The sequence below is a fragment of the Panthera tigris genome (genome assembly GCF_018350195.1).
Source record: "Panthera tigris isolate Pti1 chromosome F2 unlocalized genomic scaffold, P.tigris_Pti1_mat1.1 chrF2_random_Un_scaffold_112, whole genome shotgun sequence".
In the NCBI taxonomy this organism is placed as follows: Eukaryota; Metazoa; Chordata; class Mammalia; order Carnivora; family Felidae; genus Panthera; species Panthera tigris.
Genome location: NW_024962177.1, coordinates 54,313 through 80,186, shown reverse-complemented (window position 1 = coordinate 80,186; position 25,874 = coordinate 54,313). Strand labels below are relative to the sequence as shown.

At 37.9% G+C, this 25,874-nt stretch overlaps 1 protein-coding gene and 1 pseudogene across 1 annotated transcript in view; one reads left to right on the top strand and one right to left on the bottom strand.

The window, feature by feature from the left end:
* The first annotated feature begins 2,938 nt into the window (after window positions 1–2,938).
* The window catches only part of LOC122236289 (ankyrin repeat domain-containing protein 26-like), a 71,267-nt gene continuing 48,331 nt past the window's right edge, over window positions 2,939–25,874 (top strand). Inside the window, exons 1-4 of the mRNA XM_042977160.1 lie at window positions 2,939–3,171; window positions 14,019–14,189; window positions 16,178–16,211; window positions 16,789–16,930. Of these exons, the coding sequence (XP_042833094.1) occupies window positions 3,056–3,171; window positions 14,019–14,189; window positions 16,178–16,211; window positions 16,789–16,930 (463 nt within the window). The 5' untranslated portion in view covers window positions 2,939–3,055. The remainder of the gene's footprint in view (window positions 3,172–14,018; window positions 14,190–16,177; window positions 16,212–16,788; window positions 16,931–25,874) is intronic.
* Window positions 18,041–18,422, bottom strand: LOC122236290 (annotated as a pseudogene).

The window sequence follows — 25,874 nt, the reverse complement described above, 5'->3', positions numbered from 1 at the left end:
GACAATACATTTCATATTAAAAAAAAGAGAAAGAAAGAAAGTAATCAGACTATGAAAATGAGAACAAACCAGACATTGAGCATCTTTTTAACAACAATGAGGATTTTTAAAATGATATAGAAAATAAAAAAGCAGCAAGGAACCCACTAGTTACATTTAAAGTGAAGGAAGGCCAAGAGTTTGACATGCAAATGGCAAAAAATATGGACCCAAACACCACCGATTGTAAATTAGACCTCAGTCTAGTGATTCAGAGAGCCTTTTTGATTTGTGGCTTGCCTGCTGCGATGTGATGAAACGCACGGTTCAAACAAAAAGGGATGATATTTCTGCTGTCACAAACACTTACGAGAAAACAAACCAGTACAAGACTTTTTTCCAGAAGCCATTATATACAGATAATGCCAGTACTCATAACTATAAAAGTATTGATTCTGAATTAGAAATTGTGAGTTCTTCTTCAGCATCTCGTTTTCCAGCATCTGAAGTATATCTAAGTGAAGAATTACATCAAGATATGCAAAGGTTTAAGAATGAGATAGGCATGTCACAAGTAGAGTTCCTGTCTTTGGAAAGAGAGAAAGTTCAACCTCCAAAAGAGATAGAGGTCCGCCTTGCTGTTACTCTTGTTTTTTCTCTTTAGCAATTATCTGATCCATTCTGATTTTCCACTCAAGAGAACAAGAGTGTGCATACAATGGAATTGTCTAAATAAGTAATTGTGTCTGGAAATAGATTATTTCTGCTATCTAACAAATAGGAGTTCAGGAAAACATTCTTATGATTTGTTTTCCTTAAAGTTTCTGTGTCAGTCTTCCAAGTAGTATATGAACTGGGAAACCAACTTAGCTATGTAAGTACCATGTGACCTCATGAACCAGAATAACCAATAAAGAAACTGCTTAAAAAACATAATAATCTCCAGGTTTTTTACAAAACATATTGGCTTAAATATAAATTGCATTTCCATAAACAATAAAATGGGAAAGAAGCAATAACTAAGAGAAGGAATATACACAAATGTTCCCAGCTAAAGCAGTCTATTTATTGCTTCAGTATGTGTCTGTAGACTCTGGGTCTAGGGTTCTTGCTTGTCTAGCAAGACAGCAGCGGGATGGAGGGTTACAATGGGAGAGACAGCTAATGTCCCCGAGAACACAGGAGCCCGGATTAAGGGTCCTTGCTCTGTTTTTATTAGGATCAGAAGGCTTCCAAACATGGTGATGGACGTGCACAAAGAGGCAACCAATCTGTGAACATGAACTCATGGGCATGAGGGAAAGGGGGTTTGAAGATACAGGGTGTTGGGGGTTTGGGTCAATATAAAACAAAATCCTGGCGCCTGGCAGATGGTTGTTAACAGCAGACCTGAGGCAGCTTCTCTGTTTATCTTAGCTAGTCTAGGGGAGAAGAGGGATGCTACCTCAGGATCCACAAGGCACCTTTCTTTTGCTAATTAGCTCCCCTCTGGGCATCTTCACCCTGCAGCCTACAGCCTATAGCCCTATTTACCTGTTTACCTAATTTGGTCCTTCCTTCCTGTGAAAGCAGCTTTCTGCCATAGTACTAAATTGGGGAGTGTGTCCTCCTGCATATCTAATCTGGTTTCCCTCACACACCTTTGTCTTGGAGCCTTTGCCCCGCCCTCTCTCTACTTAGTTACCTAATCTTGTTTACCCAAACTTGGGTGTGAGCATCCTATGGCTTTGTAATATTTTATGCCTGGTTAACCCATCAGTGCAGGCTCAGGGAATTCCTAAGCTTATTGCCCACAAATATATGCAGTCTTGTCTGCTTTACTCACAATCTTGGAACTTAGAATTTCAACATGACCCCTTTGAGATAGGCTCAATAACAGCTATTTGTATTATCACTGCTTTTTTCCCCACATTTTTAAAATCATCATTCTCAGATGTTTCTGTTGAGTCAACCCTTCACTTTATGTTCAATAAAGTATGATACCTTTTGGCCTGTATGATTTTTACCATGTAGGTAGCACAAACCTTCGGCAAAGCTTCAGTATTGAACTCCAAGGGAGAAAACTGAGTTTTGAGATGTGTGGAGTTTAGAAATAGACAAAACCTAGAGATACCCTCCTTTAGAAGAATAAGTAGCTAATCCCCTCGTGCCCTATCAAGGTATTAATTTACTGTGCCAAAGGCACACTTTTCATGCGTCTGATTAATTTAATGAATTTGTGGTCATTTCTCTGAGTCAGCATTCAAGAATTGTATCATCTCTTTTGGCGCCATAGAATGCTAGGTAATGCCACTTTAGGAACTTGGGACAAATCATTTAACCTTTTCGAGTTTTACTCGCGTTATCAGTAGCAAATGGAATTACAGGTGATCATTACGTTTATACCCTCTCCCTATAAAATGTTATGGTTATTGAATGTGAGATTCGGAGAGCATTACTAATGTCCCAGAATTCCACCCTAACGTCCGTTTCACTTTGTTCCTTTTGTGTTGTGGCAAACTTTGGTTCATAAATTTTAGGGGACACTGTCACTGTTTTTGAGAACCTTAGGATCCGAAAGAAAAAGAATTGTAAAAGGCAGTCAGGGAAAGAATAGCTCCGTGCAGAAAGAGGAAAGCTCCCTGTTTTTGTTACTGGAGCACCTCCATGTCCCATGTTTTAAATCTGGCTGTTGTGTAAAACCCAGGTGGTAAGGATAGAAAAGGACAAATTTTGTCTTTTGTCTTTTTATTTCTTTGTATCTCTTGGTCAGATGGGGTGGGGGTGGGTGGGGAATTCTCGGTAGCAAAGTGTGGATATGAATAAGAGTACAAAATTAAGAAAGCCCTTTTAGAAATATTGGTAACTTTTGCTTTTTTTAAATTTCAACAGAAATGAAGCAGAGTTTATAAAAATTACAGTTACTTGTAATGATAAAGTAAACACAAAATATTTTCCTCCATTGAATTTATGACAAACTAAGTGTCAACTGATGAAACTAATGAAAAAACTTCTTTTTATTGACTAAAGTAACAATTACCTTTAGTATCAAGTTCCATTAAAGGTTGAAGAAAAAAAGAAGCACAGAGGAAGTGACATGGAAGTATCAGAAAACATACATGATGCTGCGGCTGCTGGATTAATTCCACAAAGACAGAATGGAAAAACTGATAACCATCAATTGCCTATTGGAGAAAAAAAAGATTCCGATAGGTAAGCCTATAGCAATATTTAAATAGTAGGTCATTGTTATTTTCCTATGCAACAAACTTTTCTAGTTTGAGCTAATGTTCACGATGAACAAATTTCGTATTTTTCGTGGAGATATTTCATCCTACGTGCTAATGAGAAAAATGTAAATACCAACGAGATACCATTTTTTGCAGTCATAGTGATAAATATTTTATTAAAAAAATAACCAAAGTTACGAAATGTGAGGAAAATGACATTCTTAGACACTGTGGCTGGATGAAATTGGTAACTCCTTTTGGAAAGGTGATTTAACGGTGTATTTCAAAATTTCAAATATGTCGGGGCACCTGGGTGGCTCAGTTGGTTAAGCGTCCAACTTCGGCTCAGGTCATGATCTTGCACTTCACGAGCTTGAGCCTTGCGTCAGGCTCTGTGCTAACAGCTCAGAGCCTGGAGCCTGCTTCAGATTCTGTGTCTCCCTCTCTCTCTGCCCCTCCCCTGCTTGTGCTCTGTCTCTGTCACTGTCAAAAATAAATAATATAACATGAGAAAAATATTTCAGGTAGGTCATCCCTTTATTCCAATGGTTTCGTTGCCAGGACTGGGTCCTTCTGAAATACGTGACTTCTACAAGCAAGGGCGTGCACCTGTGCGTGCAAACACACACACACGCGCACACACACACACTGTAAGGGCATTTATTATATATTATTACATATACAAAATAGGACAGATATATTAAGGTTACTTATATAAATATGTTACGTGTATATGTGAAGGATATTTATTATAGCATTCCCATGTCAAACATTTGGAGACAGTCTAAATGTTTATTTTCTTCTTTTGAGAGACAGACAGAGAATGTGCACACTCAGAAGCCCAAGCATCGAGGGGGGGCAGAGACTGAGAGGGAGAGAGAGAGAATCCCAAGGAGACTCCACGTTAACAGTGCAGAGGCCAACACAGGGCTCGATCTCACGACCACAAGATCATGACCTGAGCCAACATCAACAGTCGGATGCTCACCAGACTGAGCCACCTAGGTGCCCCAGAGATAGGCGAAATATCCATTCATTAATAAGGAAGTTAAGTTTCACTTCTCTAAAGTAATGGAATAGGTGACCATTTTAAAAAATGAATTTAGGTCTATGTGTCCTGCTGGTTTAACAAAGTATATTTAAAGCATTTGGTTTGGTTTGATGTCATGTCTTATGCACATTTTGTTAGAATACTTTTAATATCTACTGAATTGCAAAAGGAAGTTCCCTGCTACACTGGCAGTCTACTTCATTACCAACAAAATTGCTAGCTATTAGATTTTTGGTTTTGTTTCCCAGTGCATGAGTGCTCCAATGTTGGACCCTCAGCTTAATCTGAATATTGCCAAGAGGTTTCACGTGGCAACATGTCTCATATTCTATATAAACATTTCATGACCCCTGTGCTATAAACCAAGATGCTGATAATGCAATGAATCGTTTTCATAAAGGTACCTTGCTTGCATTCCATTATCCTGCCTTTTTAGAGAATATATTTCAACATGCACCACACCAATTTTTCAACAGTGCCTTCATGTTATACAATTGATGACAATTCAGTTCCCAAAGTAGGACTATTTTCTGCATTCCCACCCCCTTTTACTTCTGTGTATAAAATTTTAATGGGACTAATTACTTTGGATAGTATGTAATAGCCTGGAGTTAGGTGACTTTTTTAAAAGTGTTTGTTTATTTTGAGAGAGAGAGTGAGCGAGCATGCACACATGAGTGGGGGAGGGGCAAAGAGAGAGGGAGAGAGAGAATCCCAAGGAGGCTCCGTGCTGTCAGTGCAGAGCTCGATGCTAGAGATCCTAGAGATCATGACCTGAGCCGAAATCAAGAGCTGGATGCTTCATGGACTGGGCCACCCAGGTGCCCTTAGAGTTCCATAATTTTTATCAAGCACAAAATACTGCCCTTGAAACTTAGTTTTTCCGTGGTCTTTCTAAGCATGAGAAAAATGGTAATCAGCTTATATAATATTATATATCTAGAAAAATTTTAAGGATTCTTCTCATTGTATAATTTTGTGAGTTATTTAGTACCTTGGTGTGGCATTTAAAAAAAGCAAAACACACACAAAAAAAACTAGTGTCACATATATGCAATTTTAAGACTTCCAAATATTGCAAATTACTACCTAATCATTATGTAACAATTGAAAACTACAGCAATAATAGAAAATTAGATCAACCACGACCATTCCACTTAGCTATGAAATCCTTCAAGAGCCTTCTTCACTCTTTGATCCTGATTTCCCTCCCTCCCATCCACTCTTGAATTCATTGTAGCAATTTTCCCTCTCACTCCTCCAGAATTGTTTTTTCAAGGTTACCACCGATTTTCACTTTACTAAATCTAAACCTAATTTCATACATCTCATTTGACTTAACCTTTCAGAAATATTACACCCAATGGAAAACTCTCTCCTCCCAAGTTCTGTCTCCATGTTGCTTGTAGGATATCACTCACTCACCTGATTTTGCCGCTGCCTTTCTAGTCTGTACACCTCAGCCTGATTTGCTTGTTTCTCCTCGTCCCCCACCTTTTAACCCATTGATGTCTTCCAGGAATTGGCCTTTGATTTTCCTTCTCTTGACTTTTACTATCTTGTATATTCTAATGATCCTCAAGTTTATATCTCCAGCCCGGTTCTCTCTCCATAATTCCAGGCCCGCATATCAAACTGCCTACTTGATACCTCTTTCTGGATAGCTATTGCAAACTTAACATGTCCCAAATTGAACTCCTGATATTCTTTCTTAATATTTGCCTTTCATGTCTTTCCTAATTGGGTTAATAACAGTTCTATGAGTTGCTCTGCTAAAAAACTTGGTATTATCTTTGAGTCCTGTCTTTCTTTTTCTTTCTATTTTTCTTTCTCTTTTTCTTTTTCTTTTTCATACACATCACATCTCATCTGTCAGCGAATCTTGTCCGGTCTTCCTTCAAATATATCCAGAATCCAAACACATCTTCCATGGCCAAGAGACTATCATCTGTTGTTTATATTGGAGTACTAGGTAACTAACTGGTCTTCTTGTTTGTTTGTTTCTTCTTTTGTTTTTCCTCTGTTTCCGTTAATTCTAAACACATTGGATCTAGTAAAATGTAAGTCAGATTGTGTCCTTCCTCTGCTCAAGCCTAATTGCCTTCCATTTCACTCAGAGTACATGCCAAAACTCTTCCTAATGCCGACAAGGCCTATATATGATCAGGTGTCTCCTCCTCTCTCTCTCTCTCTCTCTGATTTGAACTTTTTTCTACCCCTTTCATTCTGTCCAGCCATACTGAATTTCTCACTACTCTTTCAGTACTTTGGACATATGTCTGTACTTGCTGTTGACTCTATCTGGAATGCTTTCCCTCAGATACCTCATGGCTTGCTTTTTCCTTTTTTGTTTGTTTTTTCTTTCAGGTTTTTGCTTAAAAGTCACTTTCTCAGCAAGGCCTTTCTTGGCCATCCTGACTAGTACTTCAACTCCCCTTTTCCCTATAACACCTCAAAATGTGATTTCTCTGCTTTAGTTTTTCTCCTCTAATACTGCATGTTTGGCCTGTGTAGCTTATTGTTATTGTAGGTTTACTTCACTCATGAGTAGGATTGTTATCTGTTCATTGCCATGTCCTCAGTGCCTAGAAAATGTTCTAGTCTATATAGTACTTATTCGGTAATGTTTATTGAGTGAACAGAGTTTAACCTGTGTGTATTGTTTCTAACATAATACTAGTCCTCACTTTTACAAAGTTTGGCATGGGTTCATTCTGACAACTAAACCTGCCAGTTATATACATCTTTGGGGGGGGTTTTGGGCGGCCCAATATTGTGTTTACTTGCGACTTATTCTTTTAGTTGTATTTATGTTAGTTTTAATTATGGTGAAATGTATCAAAGGAATAGCAAACTTCCTTTATATTTATTAAGGAAACTAAAATATGGTGGCAAATTATTATACGACTTTAAAGATTCTTGCCAAAGGATTCTGAGCCCTCAAGATCCGAAATAAAAAGATGAAGTTGGAATTTATCGCTTACAAATAAGAGCGAGCTATGCTGGTTAGGTATAGTCTTTTCTAACAGAGGAGTCTGCTATTCTTATACAGGGTTTGGGGAAGAGTGGAGTTTAAGGATTGGGGGACTTTCAGAAAATTAAATGGTTTGTCATCATTGGAAGCACCATGCTTATTCGGGTGCTTGGAGACTGTTGTGGATTGGTTGGCAGCACACGCTGAAGCATGTGTATTGGAGTGGTTTTTGTCCTTTATTGGCTGTCTTTCAGAAGGAAGGAGCTGAAATGGATTGGTTGGTGAGTAGGGCTGGTGGGCATTGATTAACACGTTTAAAACTGATTCTGGTGGCTTCGTGTTAGGGGGGGTTTTGTTTTGTTTTGTTTTGTTTTGTTTTGTTTTGTTTTTTTCTAAGTTTGCGGTGGCTTTCACCAGATGTTTTCTACTTAAAAGTTGCTTGTATTGACTGGGTTCAAAATGAAAGCCATTTTAAATTCTATAATTACAGATTCATTTTTGATGTTTGGGTCGAGAGGAATTGTTTGATAATTGCTTTCAGAAAGATTCTTCTTTTCTTGGATGTTATTTCAACAAGAAAAGTTATCTGTATAACAGTTTTTTGAAAAAAACACAATTGCTAGTTTTGTTTCTGTTTTTGGTGCTCTTCGGGGCTCATGTTTAAGTCCTAAATAATCTGTGGGAAATTTCATTCTTTTTGGGAATGTACGTAGCTGTATGGTAATAATATTCTGTTGCATGCATTTAGCCCATGAAAAAAGAATTATAATTTTCTTTTTGGTGAATCTCCCAGTATTTTCTATCAGGACTAGATATTAGGCTAAAAGTATACAAAAGTTACCAAATCATTTTTTTTAAATTTTTTTAAACGTTTATTCATTTGGAGAGAGACAAAGTGAGAGTGGGGGAGGGGCAGAGGGAGGGTTCCGAAGCAGGCTCCAGGCTCTGGGCTGTCAGCACACAGCCCGATGTGGGGCTCGAAGCCACAAACCCTTAGATCACAAACTGAGCCAAAGTCATACACTTAATGGACTCAGCCAATATGAGTACTTTTGAATTTTTGAAGTTTTTCCAGATTTATGAGATATAAGTAACATACATCTGTGTAACTGTAAGGTATACCTGTATTAATTTGATACACTTTTATATTGTCAAATGATTACCACAATAGTGTTAATACTTCCATCACCTCACATAATTATCCTTTCTTGTTTGTGATGATCTACTCTTGTAGCAACTTTCAAATGATATGATACAGTATTGTCCACTGTAATCACCATCCTGCACATTAAATCCCCAGAATTTATTAATCTTGTAACAGGTAGTTTGTACCCTTTGACCAATATCTACCCATTTCTCACAGCCTCCTAACCCTGGCAACACCAGTCTGTTCTGTTTTCCGTGCATTTTTTTTTTAATTCCACATATAAGTCAGATCATACAGTATTTGTCTTCCTGTGTCTGACTTCTTTTCACTAAGCATAAAGCCCTCAAGTTTCACTCATGTTGTCACAAATGGCAGGATTTCCTTCTTGCTTGTGGCTGAAAGTATTCCATTGTAAATATATACCATATTTTTTAATGCATGGATCCATTGATGGATGCTTAGGTTGTTTCTTGACTATTGTAAATAATGCTGCAATAAACAGAGGGCTGCAGCTATCTCTCCAAGGTAAGGATGTCATGTCTTTAAGATATATACCCAGAAATGGGATTATTGGCTCATATGGAGGTTCTATTTTTAGTGTGTTGAGGAGCCACCATACTGTTTTACATAGTGGCTGTCCCAATTTACAGTCCTGCAGCAGTACAAGGAATTCCTTTCCTGTACATCCTTGCCAACGATATCTCTTGTCTTTTTGGCAATAGCCATTTTAATAGGGCAAAGTGATATCTATATACTGCAGTTTTGATTTGCATTGCCCTGATGAATAGTGATATCGAGCACCTTCTTGTGTACCCTTGGCCATCTGAATATGTTCTGAGGAGAGACGTCTATGAAGGTGCCTTGCCCAGTTTTTAATTATATTTGTTTTTAGCTGTTGAGTTGTACGAATTCGTTACACATTTTAGATATTGACGTTTTTCATATTTGTAGCTTGCGAATGTTTTCATCCTTTCCATAGGTTGCCTTTCCGTCATGTTGCTTGTTTCTTTTGCTGTGCGGAAACATTGTTGATTGCGTCGGTTGTTTTTGCTTTTATTGCTTGTACTTTGGATGTCCTATCCTAAATCATTCGTAAGATCTGTGCCAAGGAGCTTTTATCCTGTGTTTTCTTCTAGGAGTTTTATGATTTAAGATTTTATATGGAAGTCGTTATTTGAGTTTGGGTTAACTTTTGTGAGTGGTGTAAGGTAGAGGCACAGTTTTATTCTGTTGCATGTTAATGTCCACTTTTCTCAGCATCATGTATTGAAGAGATTACCTTTTCTCTTGTGAGTATTCTCGGGTCTCTTAACAAAGAGACTTTATGCATGGGTTTTTAGTTGACTTCATGCATGGGTTTATTTCTGGGTTCTTGATTCTGTTTCATTCATGTTTGTGTTTGTTTTTGTGCAACTTCATACGGTTTTTATTACCATAACTTTGTAATAGTTTGACACCAGCAAGTGTGATGCTTCCAGCTTTGTTCTTCTTTCTTAGGATTGCTTTGGCTATTTGGGGTCTTTTTTGTTCCTTACACATTTGAGGAATGCTTTTCCTATTTCTGTGAAAAAGGTCATTGGAATTTTGACAAGGATTGCATTGACTCTGTAGGTGGTTTCAGGTAATGTGGATATTTAATGATACTAATTTTTCTAATCCATAAACAACGGGGTATCTTCCCATTTGTTTGTGTCTCTGCTGTTTCTTTTCCAATGTCTTGTAGTCTTTACTGTACCTATCTTTCAGAAAGTCCTTGATTAAATTTATTCCAAAGTATTTTGTTCTTTTTGATGTTTGGGGGAAGGGGATTTTTTCCTTATATTTCTTTTTCAGCTATTTCATTGTTAGTGTGTAGAAATGCAACTGATTTCTTGATGTTGATTTCGTAATTTTTTTTACTAAATATAATCTATTGTCAAATTGGTTTCCATACAACACCCACTGCTCGTCCCAACAGGTGCCCTTCTCAATGCCCATCACCCACTTTCCCCTCTCCCCCATCTCCTATCAACCCTTAGTTGCTTCTCAGTGTTTACGAGTCTCTTATTGTTTGCCTCCCTCCCTCTCTGTAACATTTTCCCCCTGCCCCACCCCCCCATGGTCTCCTGTTAAGTTTCTCAGGATCCAGATATAAGTGAAAACATATGGTATCTGTCTTTCTCTGCCTGACTTATTTCACTTCGCATAATACCCTCCAGTTCCATCCACGTTGTTGCAAATGGTCAGATTTCACTGTTTCTCATTGCCAAGTAGTATTCCACTGTATATATAAACCACATCTTCTTTCTCCATTCGTCGGGTGATGGACATTTAGGCTCTTCCCATAATTTGGCGATTGTTGAAAGTGCTGCTGTAAACATTGGGGTACATGTGCCCCTATGCATCAGCACTCCTTATCCGTTGGGTAAATTCCCAGCAGTGCTATTGCTGGGTCATAGGGTAGTTCTATTTGTAATCATTTGAGGAACCTCCACATTGTTTTCCAGAGTGGCTGCACCAGTTTGCATTGCCACCAACAGTGCAAGAGGGTTCCTGTTTCTCCACATCTTCGCCAGCATCTATAGTCTCCTGATTTGTTCATTTTAGCCGCTCTGACCAGCGTGAGGTGGTATCTCAGTGTGGTTTTGATTTGTATTTCCCTGATGAGGAGTGACATTGAGCATCTTTCCATGTGTCTGTTGTCCATCTGGATGTCTTCTTTGGAAAAGTGTCTATTCATGTCTTCTGCCCATTTCTTCCCTGGATTATTTGTTTTGTGGGTGTGGAGTTTGGTGAGTTCTTTACAGATTCTGGACATTAGCCCTTCCTTTATCCGATATGTCATTTGCAAATATCTTCTCCCATTCTGTCGGTTACTTTTTGGTTTTGTTGATTGATTCCTTTGCAGTGCAGAAGCTTTTTATCTTGACGAGGTCCCAATAGTTCATTTTTGCTTTTAATTCCCTTGCCTTTTGAGATGTGTTGAGTAAGAAATTGCTGCAGCGGAGGTCAAAGAGGTTTTTCCAGCTTTCTCCTCTAGGGTTTTGATGGTTTCCTGTCTCACATTCAGGTCCTTCATCCATTTTGAGTTTATTTGTGTGTATGGTGTAAGAAAGTGGTCTAGTTCCATTCTTCTGCATATTGCTGTCCAGTTCTCCCAGAAGAAAGAGACTGTCTTTTTTTTTTTCCGTTGGATACTCTTTCCTGCTTTGTCAGTGCTTAGTTGGCCATACATTTGTGACCCCAGAATAGAGACTTCTGGGGTCTCTATTCTATTCCATTGGTCTGTGTGTCTGTTTTTGTGCCAATACCATACTGTCTTGATGATCACAGCTTTGTAGTAGAGGCTAAAGAGACAGAGTGTGGACAGGGGAGGGGCAGAGAGAGAGAGAGAGAGAGAGAGAGAGAGAGAATCCAAAGCAGGCTCCAGGCTCTGAGCTGTCAGCACAGAGCCCAATAGAGGGCTTGAACCACAAACCACGAGATCATGACCTTAGCCGACGTCAGAAGCTTAACTGACTGAGCCACCCAGGCACCCCTGCATCTTTATGTTAATTTTGTATGCTTCATCCTTTGAAAAGAAAAGCTTTTTGGTGGTATCTTCAGGATTTTCTATATATAAGAACATATCATCTGCAAACAAAGATGGTTTTATGTCTTCTTTTCTGATTTGGATGCCTTTCATTTCCTTTTCTTGCCTGACTGCTTTGGCTAGGACTTCCCGTATCCTGTTGAATAGGAGTGGTCAAGTGGGCAACTTTGCCTTGTTCTTGAACTTAGAGTAAAAGCTTTCAGTTTTTTACCACTGCATATGATGTTGGCCATGGGCTTATCATATTGGACTTCACTATGTCCAGGTGTGATAATTCAGTACCCACTTTATTGAGAGTTTTTATCCTGAAAAGATGTTGAATTTTGTCAAATGCTTTTTCCTCACATGCTGGGATGATCATATGATTTTTTTTATCCTGTTAATGCAGTGTATCAAATGTATTTATTTGACTTGATTTCCGAAGGGTAATTTTGCTGAGTAAAGTATTCTTGATTGGTAGTCTTTTTTCTCTTAGCACTTTGAATATGTATAATCCCACTGCCTCCTGGTATGTAAGGTTTCTGCTGAGAAATTGCTAGTAGCCTTATGAGGGTTCACTTGTAGTCACATAGTCTTCCCTCACTCTTTTTCATTCTTTTCACTTTGTTTTCTGCTGACTGGATAATTTGATAGTTCCTGTCTTTAAATTCACATTTTTTTTTTGCTTGATCCATTTCCTGTCAGTGATCACTCTTGCTTTATTCATCTCCTTCATTATACACTTCAGCTCCAGGATTTTTGTTTAGTCAGTTTTTACTATTTCCAGCTCTTTGTTAAGCTTCTCATTTTATTCATAGAGTGTTTTTCTGATTTTAATGAGTTGGCTTTTTGTGTTTTTCTTGTAGCTCACTGAGTTTCCTGAAAACTGCTGTTTTTGAATTCTCTTTTGAATAAATTACAGATCTCCATGTGTTTCCGATTGATTCCTGGAAGATTATTGTGATCCTTTGATGGTATCATATTTCCTTGATATTTTATATTCTTTGCAATTTTGCATTGCTGTCTTTGCATTTGAAGTAGCAGTCACCTCCTCCAGTCTTTAATGACTACCTCTTCAGTGTGTCCAACCCTGATTTTTTTGCTCCAGTGGTATGCTGGAAATTCTCTGCAGGACACCTGGTTTTCCAAAAAAGGCTCTCTCATCCGCGGCTGATTATCCTAGACAGTGTTTTCTAGGGAGGGACTCCCAGATGTGGCTGAGAGGGAGGGACTGGAGGCACTTTATGGGCTATTGCTAGGTCCACAGTTTAGACTGTAGTATGTATGCCTGTTACCTGATGCACGGGTAGGCAAGACTTTTCCTCGGTCCCTCGGAATATGGTGCTAGATTCCCACAGCTCCTGCAAAGGTAGTTTTGCCCTTGGGTGGATAAGATGCCAGTTTGTTGCAGGTGGGGAGACGCAACAAGGTACATCTTACTCAGCTATGATACTGATATCACTCTGACATATTGGGTATTTTAAAAGTAGTTTTGCCCCTAAGATATTTCCCTGATTTCTTCTTTCATGTTATATGGACCTCATGCTATTTCAAAACTTTGTTGAAATGAAGCATTTTTATATTTAAAACAAAAGCCGAAAATATAGCACAAATCTAGTTATTACTCCCATGTCTGAGTCAGAATTTCTTTCCTGACTCTTACTACTTGGTTCCATGTATCTTATGCTTTTTTTCCAGGTTCCTAAAAGTATACTTTTCCTTTCAAGGCACCTAGATGACATCTATGTAATCTTTGTGCTTACATTCTAATCTCTAAGAAAATGGTTTTCTCCCGTTTCTTTTCCTGGTGACCTCTCCTGTTTCCTTTCCCTCTTCAATAAAGCCTTTCTTGTTCTCACTTACAGCTTTTCACATGTCAATTCTTACAAATCACATTGTATTATAATTGTATATTTATCTGTGTTTGAAGCAACAGATGAGTATTTCCTTGTATGTGGTTGGTATTTCAGCACTGTCCTCTGAATTAATAAATTAAGTCAGAATGGTAAAATTCAGAACTTGATGAAAATTGTCTTTTTATTCTTTATCAGCAAAATTATTAGAAAACTTTGGCTTTTTTATGGCTTTTTAATGGCTTTTTTTTTAAGGAGTGAAACTGGTTTACATATGAAGAAGTTAAAGGAAGGTGAAAATGAAAAAGGGACATCAAAAGGATCTGTGATCACACCAGTGTTGAAGAAGGCCGATTCCCTAACTGGTGGTCCACTACAAAAGAATGATGGCAGCCATTTCAGTGAAAAGGATCAGCATGAAAGCAGGTAAAATCTATAAATTCTTTATGTGCCTGTGAAGGAATTTTAGCAGTGATTACCTTTTGTGGAAATAAGATGCTGTAGTGTAGGTAGGTCCAAGCTAAAGCAAGAAATAACTCAACATATCAAACACACTGCTTGAAAAGTTGTGATGAGGGTAAGTGACTTTGTCAAGGAGCAGTTTCAGTAGTCACCATGGAAGCGTGGAAGATGAGTAAGTGTAAACAACTCCTTAGAGCATTTTAATTGGGAAAGGTAATAGAGAAATGGATGATAACTGAAAAAGAATGTGAGTTGCAAAGGCATTTTCTTGCTCTTTTTATTTTAAGATGGGAGCTTTTAGAGTATGTATGCTGTTGGAAATGATCAATAGAGATAGACATGGTTAGTTAATTTAATTTTGTTTGCGTTTCCAAACATTAGGAAGTTTGTTGAGTGTATTACAGTATCTTTTAAAGATTATAGTAACTGTCTTTAGTACTCCTATTCATGTAATTTTGTGGAAGAAGTTGGTTTATTCAGAATTGGTTCCACAATGGGGTATTCTCCTATAATTGAATGTGCAGATTTAAAAATATATATATGTATGTATGCAAGTATATATATATATATATGTATGTATATATATATATATATATATATATATATATATATAATGTATACCTGTGTATAAATTCTATATGTATATTTAAGTATTTGTGTGTGTGTATGTGTATATATATATATATATATATATACACACACACACACACTCACACTTATAATAAATGTATGCAAACACTGAGGCCATTCTGAACAGAACTAATCCTTCCTTGATGATTTTAGATATTCAGTGCCTTTGATAGCGTCATGAATAGCTATGATTTTGTTAGGGACTTGAAAGTATCTGGTTATATCAAGTTAATATTTATTTACTTTCTGGGGAAAGGGGAAGATTTTGTTTCTTTACAATTGGAAAATAAACTAGTAACCCATGACAGATTATTCCTTTTGGACTGGAAAGCTCTAAATTACAAAAGCCATGCTTCCTGTACCAACAGTGTCATTGACACAGATTATATGTTCAAGAAGTATGTGTTGAATGTGGGAATAAACAGTTGAATGAACAAATGAATGCCTGTTGATGAACTTCTGTAGAAGAAGCAAATCTGCAGTTTATTGAAAGTAGATTTCCAATATTGCCTAGGCATAAAGTCTCTTAAAAGAATGTGTAAGATTCAGAAATTGTTATGTACAGCTATAGCTAGAAATAGAATAATAATGTAGATTCATTTGCTATTATATTAGTTAGAAACACTTAAGTATTACTTTAACCACATGTTATCAAACACATGCTTTGAAGGCACATTCCTGGGTTTGAATTCAGGGTGTGTTCTTGGCCAGCGATTAGGGCTTCTTGGGCAAGTCACTTCGACTTTCTGTGCCTCATTTTCTTCCTGTGTACAATACCGACTATAATATCCTACTTCATAAGATTGTTGTGGGGCTTCAAATACCTTGAAGACATGTAAAGTGCTCATAGTAATGCCTAGAGAGTAGTTGCACAGTGAGTCTTCAACACGTTAATATCACGATTGTTAAAAAGGGGTCCTTTCATATAGGGACTTAACTTGCACTTTCCAAATAGGTTTTAGTGCTTGTAAAAGCTTATTTTTAGTAAAAATGGCCACAACAAAAACAATGGTATCATGCCTATCAAATAATGCAAGTAGCCTTAGGATTTTCCTTTGCTTTTGTTAGTTTTTATCTAAATTTAGTACTTTGTTGTTCTCGCTTCAGCAGCACATATATTACAACTGGATACGTCTAATCCTTTGTTAATATTAGTAGTAGTATATTTTCTATGCTGTTTAATGTTACTCTATTGTTTAATCCCCTTTGTAGAAAATTAGTTTCAAATGCAGAGATTTTATATCAGAAACAATAGGTTTAAGTATTCTTTGTATTTTAAGTATTTAATATTTGCCTGAAAAGAATTGTTGGGTTTTTTTCAGACCTGCAAAGAAAATTTCTAAGAAAAAGAACAAGGTAAGAAAAATAGACAATGTAATTTTATTTTATTTATTTATTTTATTATTATTTTATTATATTATTTTGATAAATATTTATTAGAGATATTGTTCGGTGGTAAAAAAAATACTTTATGAAAGATGTAGTGAAAAAACAGAAAATCTTCCTTTGTTGTAGAGACATTTGCTGTGAAAAAGTTACTTAGAAATACTAGCTATTGATAACGGTGTCTGTTTGATAAAAATCCGTTCTTTTAAAAAGTCTCTGTGATTTCGCTTTTAAATGTTTATTCACTTATTTTTAAAATGTATTTTGAGAGAGAGCATGCACAAGGGGGGGAGGGGCAGGGGGAGAGGGGGAGAGAGAATCCCAAGCAGGCTCCATGCTGACATTGTGGAGGTCAACGTGGGACTCAAACTCAGGAACCCTGAGGTCATGACCTGAGCCACAATGGAGTCGGATGCTCAACCGACTGAGCCACTCAGGTGCCCCTGTGTTTGCTTTTATAAAAAGATGGGTATTTATCGCTTCTCTACACCCTGTATATTTTATAAATATTTGGGGGACATTTTGAAATGGTATTCTTTATTTGTAGGTCAAAAAGCAAATTACTTCTATGGATGACCTTGTCGACTTCATTCAGTCATCTGAATCTGAAACAGCCTCAGAGGATTGTGAGTTGCCTTACTCTAAGAATTTCATGTTGCTGATTGAACAACTTGGCATGGATTGTAAAGGTAGGAAGGCTTTTTACGTATATGGCTGTAGTGATAGGTGCACACCTTGCCTAGTACTGCACCATAGAACACTGCTGTATTGTAGAGCTGCTCATCTCAGAAATATGTTTTATATTAAAATAAAAGGAGAACTATTGTATCCTCTCAGCCAAAGAGTCATCATTTCTACTGTACCTTTCTTAGTGGAAATGGCACATCTAACGTGTTTGTTAACTCTGCTTCTCTTCTGTGCCTTCACCCAGGTCAGGTCATTATTTTTCTCCTAGATGACTGAGATAACCTCAGGACCGTTCTCCCTGCCGTTCAACCTCCCAGGACCTTGGTCTGCACTGCAACCATAATTATTATATATTTTTTAAAAAATGTGTATTTCTTCATGTTACCTCCTTGCTTAAAGCTTAGCTGTTACTTCTCATTGCTATTAGGTTAAAAGGCCACAGTCCTCTGGCTTCATCTTGCATTGTTTGACATCCTTCTTTCCGTCTGTGTCTTATCCACTGTTTTAGACGTTTCTTCCTGTGAAAGAGCTTTTCGTTTCCAACAGCTTTAGTTAGGTAAACTGCACATATATGAAGTGTGTCATTTGATAGTTTTGACATATGTTTACACGTATGAAACGATAACCGCAATCCAGACAATTAACATATTCATCACCCTTAAAAATCTCATGTCCCTTTATATTCCCTTATTATGAAGCTGCCAAATCGTTTTCTAAAGGAGTTGTACCGTTTTCCATTCCCACCAGCAGTCTGTGAGAGCACCAATTCCTACATACATATTCATGAACACTTAATATTGTCAGCTTTTTAAATCCTAGCCATTCGGATGGATATTTTATATATCATTATGGTTTGAATATACATTTTCCTAATAACTGACGATGTTGACCATATTTTCACATGCTTGCTTGCCATCTGTATATCTTCTTTGAATTGTCCAAATCGTTTTTTATTTTAAAAATTTGTTTGTTTTCTTACTTGTTGAGTTTTCAGAATTCTTTGTATATTCTAGACACAGTTCCTTCTTATTTTGTTTTCTTTTTTTTTTTTGTGGTTGTTTTTGTTTTTGTTTTCCATTGAGGCATTTTATTTGCACATACGTATTACATCCCTAGAAAAAGAATCCCAGGATTTCTCCTTCTGTGTGTTTTCATCTTGCTTCTTCATGGTCCATGACTGTAGCTGAGGTGGTCAGTATAATGAAATCAAACTGAGCAGATTATTCTGCCATTTTTCTAGATCTTTGCATTGTCCATCAGTTCTGGGGCCAGTCACTCGATGCTTGCTTAACCTGCCTGTGAGGTTCACAACAATTTTCCCAACTCTGTGATCATCAATGATTTTAAATTCACCAGTGTAACCATGCTTCATCATCACAGTTAGAAAGTGGACAATGTCTTTGGAGCACGGCCTAGTAAGAACCTGGCGTTTGCTTCTCTTTTCAGTATTGTTATGCTTTGGGGAGCATCTGCCATGACATTCACATGCATCATGATGGTGGCACAGAAAGATGGTGGAAAGAGCTAGATACAGTTCCTTTATCACCTCTCTTTTTTTTTTTTGCAAGGTTTTTCTTGTCCCAGTCTGTGACTTTTCCTTCTCTCAACAGTGTTTTTGAAGAGCAGTTTTTCTTTTTGGTGAAGTCCAGTGTACGCATTCATTTGTTCTTGTATGATTGTAGGTTTTGGTTTCCATATCTAAGAAATCTTTGCCTAGCACAAGGTCACAAAGTTTTTCTCTCATGCTTTCTTTTAGAAGTGTTATAGTTTGAGGTCTCACATTTAGATCTATGACCCATTTTATATTCTTTTTTTATGATATAAAGTATGGATACAAGTTCATTCTTTTGCATATGGATATCCAGTTGTTCCAGCACCGTTTATTGAAAAGGCTGTGTTTTCTCCACTTTATGCCATTGCTCCTTTGTCATAATCAGTTGGCCATATATGTGTGGGTTTATTTATGGGCTCTATTCTGTCTCATTGATCTCTTTGGCCATCTTTGGACCAATATTATGCTGTTTTAATCACTGCCAGCTTATAAGAATTTTTGAAATCAGGTAGTGTTAGTCGTCCTGCTTGGTTCTTTTCAGTGTTCTTTTGCTACACTGGATCCTTTGCATTTCCATGTGAATTTTAGAATAGTTTGTCAGTTTCTTAAAAAAACAAACAAACAAAAAAACCCCCAACTCTGGTGGTCTCCGGGAAATGAAGTTTAGATTATGTTGAATCTACAGATTTATTTGGGGAGAATTGACTTCTTGACAATATTGAATTTTTTAACCCCTGAACAGAGGATGTATCTCTCCCTTGATATAGGTCTTTTAAAATTTTCTCAGTAATATTTTGTAGTTTTTAATGTATAGGTCTTTCTGTCTTTTATGATATTAACTGTGATTATTTTTTATTTTCAGTGCAGTTGTAAATAATATATCTTAAATTTAAATTTTTTTGTACTGTTTACCCTTGAGAGAGAGACAGAGCATGAGTTGGGGAGGGGCAGAGAGAGAGGGAGACAGAATCTGAAGCAGGCTCCAGGCTCCAAGCTGTCAGTACAGAGCCGACGTGGGGCTTGAACTCACCAACGTTGAGCTCATGACCTTAGCCAGAGCCCAGCGCTTAACCAACTGAGGCACACGGGCGCCGTGAAATTTTAATTTTTGATTCTTTATAGCTAGTATATAGAAATACAGTTGATTTTTGTGTAATGATTCTGTATCTTCCAACCTTGATAAATTTATATGTATACATATATTTAATTTAATTTTTTTTTTCAACGTTTTTTATTTATTTTTGGGACAGAGAGAGACAGAGCATGAACGGGGGAGGGGCAGAGAGAGAGGGAGACACAGAATCGGAAACAGGCTCCAGGCTCTGAGCCATCAGCCCAGAGCCCGACGCGGGGCTCGAACTCACGGACCGCGAGATCGTGACCTGGCTGAAGTCGGACGCTTAACCGACTGCACCACCCAGGCGCCCCAATATATATTTAATTTTAGAGAGAGTACATGAGCAGGGGAGAGGGGCAGAGAGAGAGAGACAGAGAGAGAGAGAGAGACAGAGAGAGAGAGAGAGACAGGGAGAATCTTAAGCAGTCTCCATGCTCAGTGCGAGCCTGTCATAGGGCTCCATCCCATGACTCTGGGATCATAGCCTGAGCTGAAATCAAGAGACACTCAACCGACTGAGTCATCCATGTACCGCTATAAATTCATTAATTCTAGTAGCATTTTTCTTAATTCTGTCAGATTTTCTACATAAGCAAAGTTCATTAAAATTCATTTTTAATTACTATTTTACTAACAATGGTAAATATTGTAGACTTGTAGCTAATACATTCTCTGTCGCAACTAAACAGCTTTGCCATTGTACTATAAGGTTAGTCAATAGATACTGCATACATTAATGGACATGGCTGTATTGTGATAAAATTTAATTTACCAAAACAAGTAACGTGGCCCACAGGTGGGAGTTTGCCAACTTCTATTTTGTGACCATGGCATTGCTATAGAGACAGTTTCACTTCATTTTCTATTTGGATGTCCTTTGTTGCTTCCTCTTGTTTGATTGCGTTGGCTAGAACTGCTAGTATAGTGCTGAAGAGAAGAAGTCATTCAGTGAATGTCCTACTTGTCTTCTTCCTGATCTTCTAAATGCATTCAGTTTTTTACCATTACATGTAACGTTAGCTGTAGAGTTATCATGAGTTGTTTTGTTTTGTTTTAAATCATATTGAAGTTCCCTTGTATTCCAGGACTGCTGAAAGTTTTTATCTGGAATGCGATGTTGAATTTTGACAAGGGACTTATTTAACCTACGGAGATGATCATATAATTTTCCTTTTTTAAAAGTTTGTTAATATGGTGAATAACACTAATTGGTTTTTGAATCTTAAACCAACTCTGCATTTCTTGGATAAAAACCATTTGGTCATAACAAATTTTCCCTTAGTGTATTGTTAGATTCCACCCCCCCCCCACACACACACACATGGCTATAGTTTAATTAATTAATTAATTAAATATAATTTATTGTCAAGTTAGCTAACATACAGTGTATACATTGTGCTCTTGGCTTTGGGAGTATATTCCCATGATTCATTACTTACATACAACACCCAGTGCTCATCCCAACAAGTGCCCTCCTCAATGCTCATCACCCATTCTCCCCTTTACCCAACCCTCCATGAACCTTCAGTTTGTTCTCTGCATTTAAGTGTTTCTCATGGTTTGCCTCCCTGTCTGAAATGATTTTTCCCTCTTCTGTTCCCCCATGTTCTTCTGTTACGTTTCTCAAAATCCACATATGAGTGAAAACATGGTATCTGTTTTTCTCTGACTGCCTTATTTCACTTCACATACTACCCTCCAATTCCATCCATGTTGTTGCAAATGGCACGATTTCATTCTTTCTCACTGCCAAGTAATATCCATCGTATATATGAACCATGTCTTCTTTACCCATTCATCAGTGGATGGACATTTGGGCTCTTTCCATAATATGGCAATTGTTGATAGTGCTGCTATACACGTTGGGGTACATGTGCCCCTTTGAATCAGCACTCCCGTATCCCTTGGATAAATGCCTAGTAGTGCAATTCCTGGGTTGTAGGGTAATTCTATTTTTATTTTTTTGAGGAACCTCCACACTGTTTTCCAGAGCAGCTGCACCAACTGTGCATTCCCATCGACAGTACAAGAGAGTTCCCATTTCTGCACATCCTCACCAACATCTGTTGTTTCCTGAGCTGTTAATTTTATCGACTCTGACCGGTGTGAGGTGGTATCTCAATGTGGTTTTGATTTGTATTTCCCTGATGATGAGCGACGTTGAACATCCTTTCATGTGCCTGTTGGCCATCTGGATGTCTTCTTTGGAAAAGTGTCTATTCATGTCTTCTGCCCATTCTTTCCCTGGATTATTTGTTTTTCAGGTGTTGAGTTTGGTAAATTCTTTATAGAGTATGGATACTAATCCTTTATGTCATTTGCAAATATCTTCTCCCGTCCCATTGGTGCCTTTTAATTTTGTGGATTGTTTCCTTTGCAGTGCAGAAGCTTTTTACCTCGATGAGGTCCCAATAGTCCAATTTTGCTTTTATGTCCCTTGCCTTCAGAGATGTGTTGAGTAGAAGTTGCTGTGGCCAAGGTCAAAGAGGTTGTGGCCTGTGTTCTCCTCTAGGGTTTTGATGGTTTCCTCTCTCACATTGAGGTCTTTCATCCATTATGAGTTTATGTATGGCGTAAGAAACTGGTCCAGTTTCATTCTTCCGCATGGTGCTGTCCAGCTCTCCCAGCACCATTTGCTAAAGAACCTATCTTTTTTCCATTGGATACTCTTTCCTGCTTTGCCAAGGTTTAGTTGGCCATACATTTGTGGGTCCATTTCTGGATTCTCTATTCGGTTCCATTCGCCTTTGTGTCTCTTTTTGTGCCGATAGTATACTCTCTTGATGATTGCAGCTTTGTAGTAGAGGCTAAAGTCTGCAATTGTGACGCCTCCAGCTTTGGTTTTCTTTTTCAACATTACTTTGGCTATCTGGGATCTTTTGTGGTTCCATACAAATTTTAGGATTGTTTGTTCTAGCTCTGAGAAGAGTGCCAGTGCAGTGTTGATTGGGATTGCATGGAATGTGTAGATTGCTTTGGGTCGTATCGACATTTTCATAATATTTCTTCTTCTAGTCCATGAGCATGGAATGTTTTTCCATTTCTTTGTGTCTTCTTCAATTTCTTTGATATTTTTCTATAGTTTTCAGGATACAAATCTCTTATATCTTTGGTTAGGTTGATTCCTAGGTATTTTATGGTTCTTGGTGTAATTGTAAATGAGCTCAGTTTCTTGATTTCTCTTTCTGTGGCTTCATTATTGGTATATAGAAGTGCAATCAATTTCTGTGTGTTGATTTTTGTATCCTGTGACTTTGCTGAATTCATGTATCAGTTCGAGCAGCTTTTTGGTGGAGTCTTTCAGGTTTTCCATGTAGAGTATCATGTCATCTGCGAAAAGTGAAAGTTTAACTTCTTCTTTGCCAATTTGGATGAGTTTTATTTCATTTTGTTGGGATTGCTGAGGCTAGGACTTCCAACACTATGGTAAACAACACTGGTGAGAGTGGACATCCCTTTCATGTTCCTTATCTCCGGTGGGGGTGGGGCAGGAAGTTCTCTGTTTCTCCCCATTGAGGATGCTATTAGCAGCGAGCTTCTCATATATGGCTTTTATGATGTTAAGGTATGTTCCTTCTATCCCAACTTTCTTGAAGGTTTTTCTTAACAAAGGATGCCGTAGTTTGTCAAATGTTTTTTTCTGCATTTATTGACAGGATCATATGGATGATCGTATCCTTTCTTCTATTAATGTGATGTATCATTTTGATTGATTTGCGAATATTGAACCAGCCCTGTAGCCCAGGAATGAATCCCACTTGATCATGGTGAAGAGTTCTTTCATGCACTGCCGAATTGGATTTGCTAGTGTCTTGTTAAGAATTTTGGCATCCATGTTCATCAGGAACATTGGCCTGTCATTCTCCTTTTTAGTGGGGTCTCTATCTGTTGGGGAATCAAGGGAATGCTAGTTTCACAGAGTGAGTCCGGAAGCTTTTCTTCCATTTCTTTGTTCAACAGATTGAAAAGTATAGGTATTAACTCTGCTTTCAATGTCTTGTAGAATTCCCCTGGGAAGACTTCTGGCCCAGGACTCCTATTTATTGGGAGATTTTTGATAACTGATTGGATTTCTTTGCTGGTTATGGGTCTGTTCAAATTTTCTATTTCTTCCCATTTGAGTTTGGGTAGTGTGTGGTTGTCTAGGTATTTGTCCATTTCTTCCAGGTTGTCCAGTTTGTTGGCATATAAATTTTCGTAGTATTCTCTAATAATTGAATTTCTGTGGTGTTGATTGTGATCTCTCCTCTTTCATTCATGATTTCATCTCTTTGGATTCTCTTTTCTTTCTGAGAAAGCTGGCTAGGGGGTTATCAAGTTTATTTCTTCGTTAAAAAAAAAGCAGCTCTTAGATTCACTGATCTGTTCTACCCTTTTGTGTTTTGTGTTTTGTTTTTTGGGGTTTTTTTTTGGATTCTATAGTGTTTATTTCTGCTCTAATCTTTATTATTTCTTCTAATGGCTGTAGGGTTTCTTTGCTCTTCTTCTTCTAGTTTCTTTAGGTGTGAGGTTCGATTTTGTATTTTGGATTGTTCTTATTTCTTGAGAAATGCCTGGATTGCAATGTGTTTTCCTTTTAGGGATGCCTTTGCTGCATCCCAAAGGGTTTGGACTGTCATGTTTTCATTTTCATTTGCCTCCATATTTTTTAAATTTCTCTTTTCATCGTCTGGTCGACCCATTCTTTCTCCAATAGGATGTTCTTTAACCTCCATGCGTTCAGAGGCTTTCCAAACTTTTTCTTTTGTTTGATTTCAAGTTTCATAGTGTTGTGATCTGAAAATATGCATGGTATGATCTCAGTTCTTTTATATTTATTGAGGGCTGTTTTGTGACCCGCTGTGTGACCTGTTTTGTAGAATGTTCCACGTGTACTCGAGAAGAATGTGTATTCTGCTGCTGTTGGATGAAAAATTCTGAATAGATCTGTCAAATCCATCTGGTCCAGTGTATCCTTCAAAGCCTTTGTTTCTTTCTTGATTTTCTGCCTAGATGATCTGTCCATTGTTGTAAGGGAGTATTAAAGTCACCTACAATTTCCATATGATTATCAATAAGATTGCTTATGTTTGTGATTAATCGATTTATATATTTGTGGGGTCTCAAGTTGGGGCCACCAACATTTACAATTGTTAGCTCTTCTTGATGGATAGATCCCTCAACTATGACATATTGCCCTTCTTCATCTCTTGTTAGAGTCTGTAGTTTGAAATCTCATTTGTCTCATCTAAGTATGGCTACTCCAGCTTTCTTTTGACTTCCAGTAGCATAATACATGGTACTCCATTCCCTAACCTTCAATCTAATGGTGTCCTCATGTCTAAAATAAGTCTCTTGGGGCGCCTGGGTGGCTCAGTCGGTTAAGCGTCCGACTTCAGCTCAGGTCACGATCTCGCGGTCCGTGAGTTCGAGCCCCGCGTCGGGCTCTGGGCTGATGGCTCAGAGCCTGGAGCCTGTTTCCGGTTCTGTGTCTCCCTCTCTCTCTGCCCCTCGCCCGTTCATGCTCTGTCTCTCTCTGTCTCAAAAATAAACATTTTTAAAAAATTAAAAAAAATAAAAATAAAATAAAATAAGTCTCTTGTAGACAGCATATAGATGGATTTTGTTGCTGTTGTTGTTGTTGTTGTTTTAATCCATTCTGATACCCTGTGTGTTTTGATAGGGGCATTTAGTCCATTCACATTCAGAGTGATTATTTAAAGATATGGATTTAGTGTCATTGTGTTGTCTGTAGGTTTCATGCTTGTGGTGATGTTTCTGGTCCTTTGTAGACTTGGCAACATTCCATTCACGTAGTCTTCCTGCGGATCTCCTGCAGGGCTGGTTTAGTGGTCATGAGCCCTTTTAGTGTTTTTCTGGGAAAGCTCATCTCTCCTATTCTGAATGACAGCCTTGCTGGAGAAAGGATTCTTAGCTGCATATTTTCCTATTCAGCACATGGACTTTCTCCTACCATCCCCTCCTGGCCTGCCAAGTTTCAGTGGACAGGTCTGCTACTACCCATATGTGTCTACCCTTGTATGTTAAGGCCCGTTTGTCCCTTGCTGCTTTCAGAATTCTCTCTTTCTCTTTGTAACTTGCCAGTTTCACTATGATATGCTGTGGAGAAGACCTATTCCTGTTGAATCTGAAGGGAGTTGTCTGTGCCTGCTGGATTTGGATGTCTGCTTCCTTCTCCAGATTAAGGAAGTTGTCACCTATAGTTTGTTCAAGTAAACCTTCTGCCCTTTTCTCTCTCTCTTATGCTGGAACTTTGATGATATGGATATTATTACAT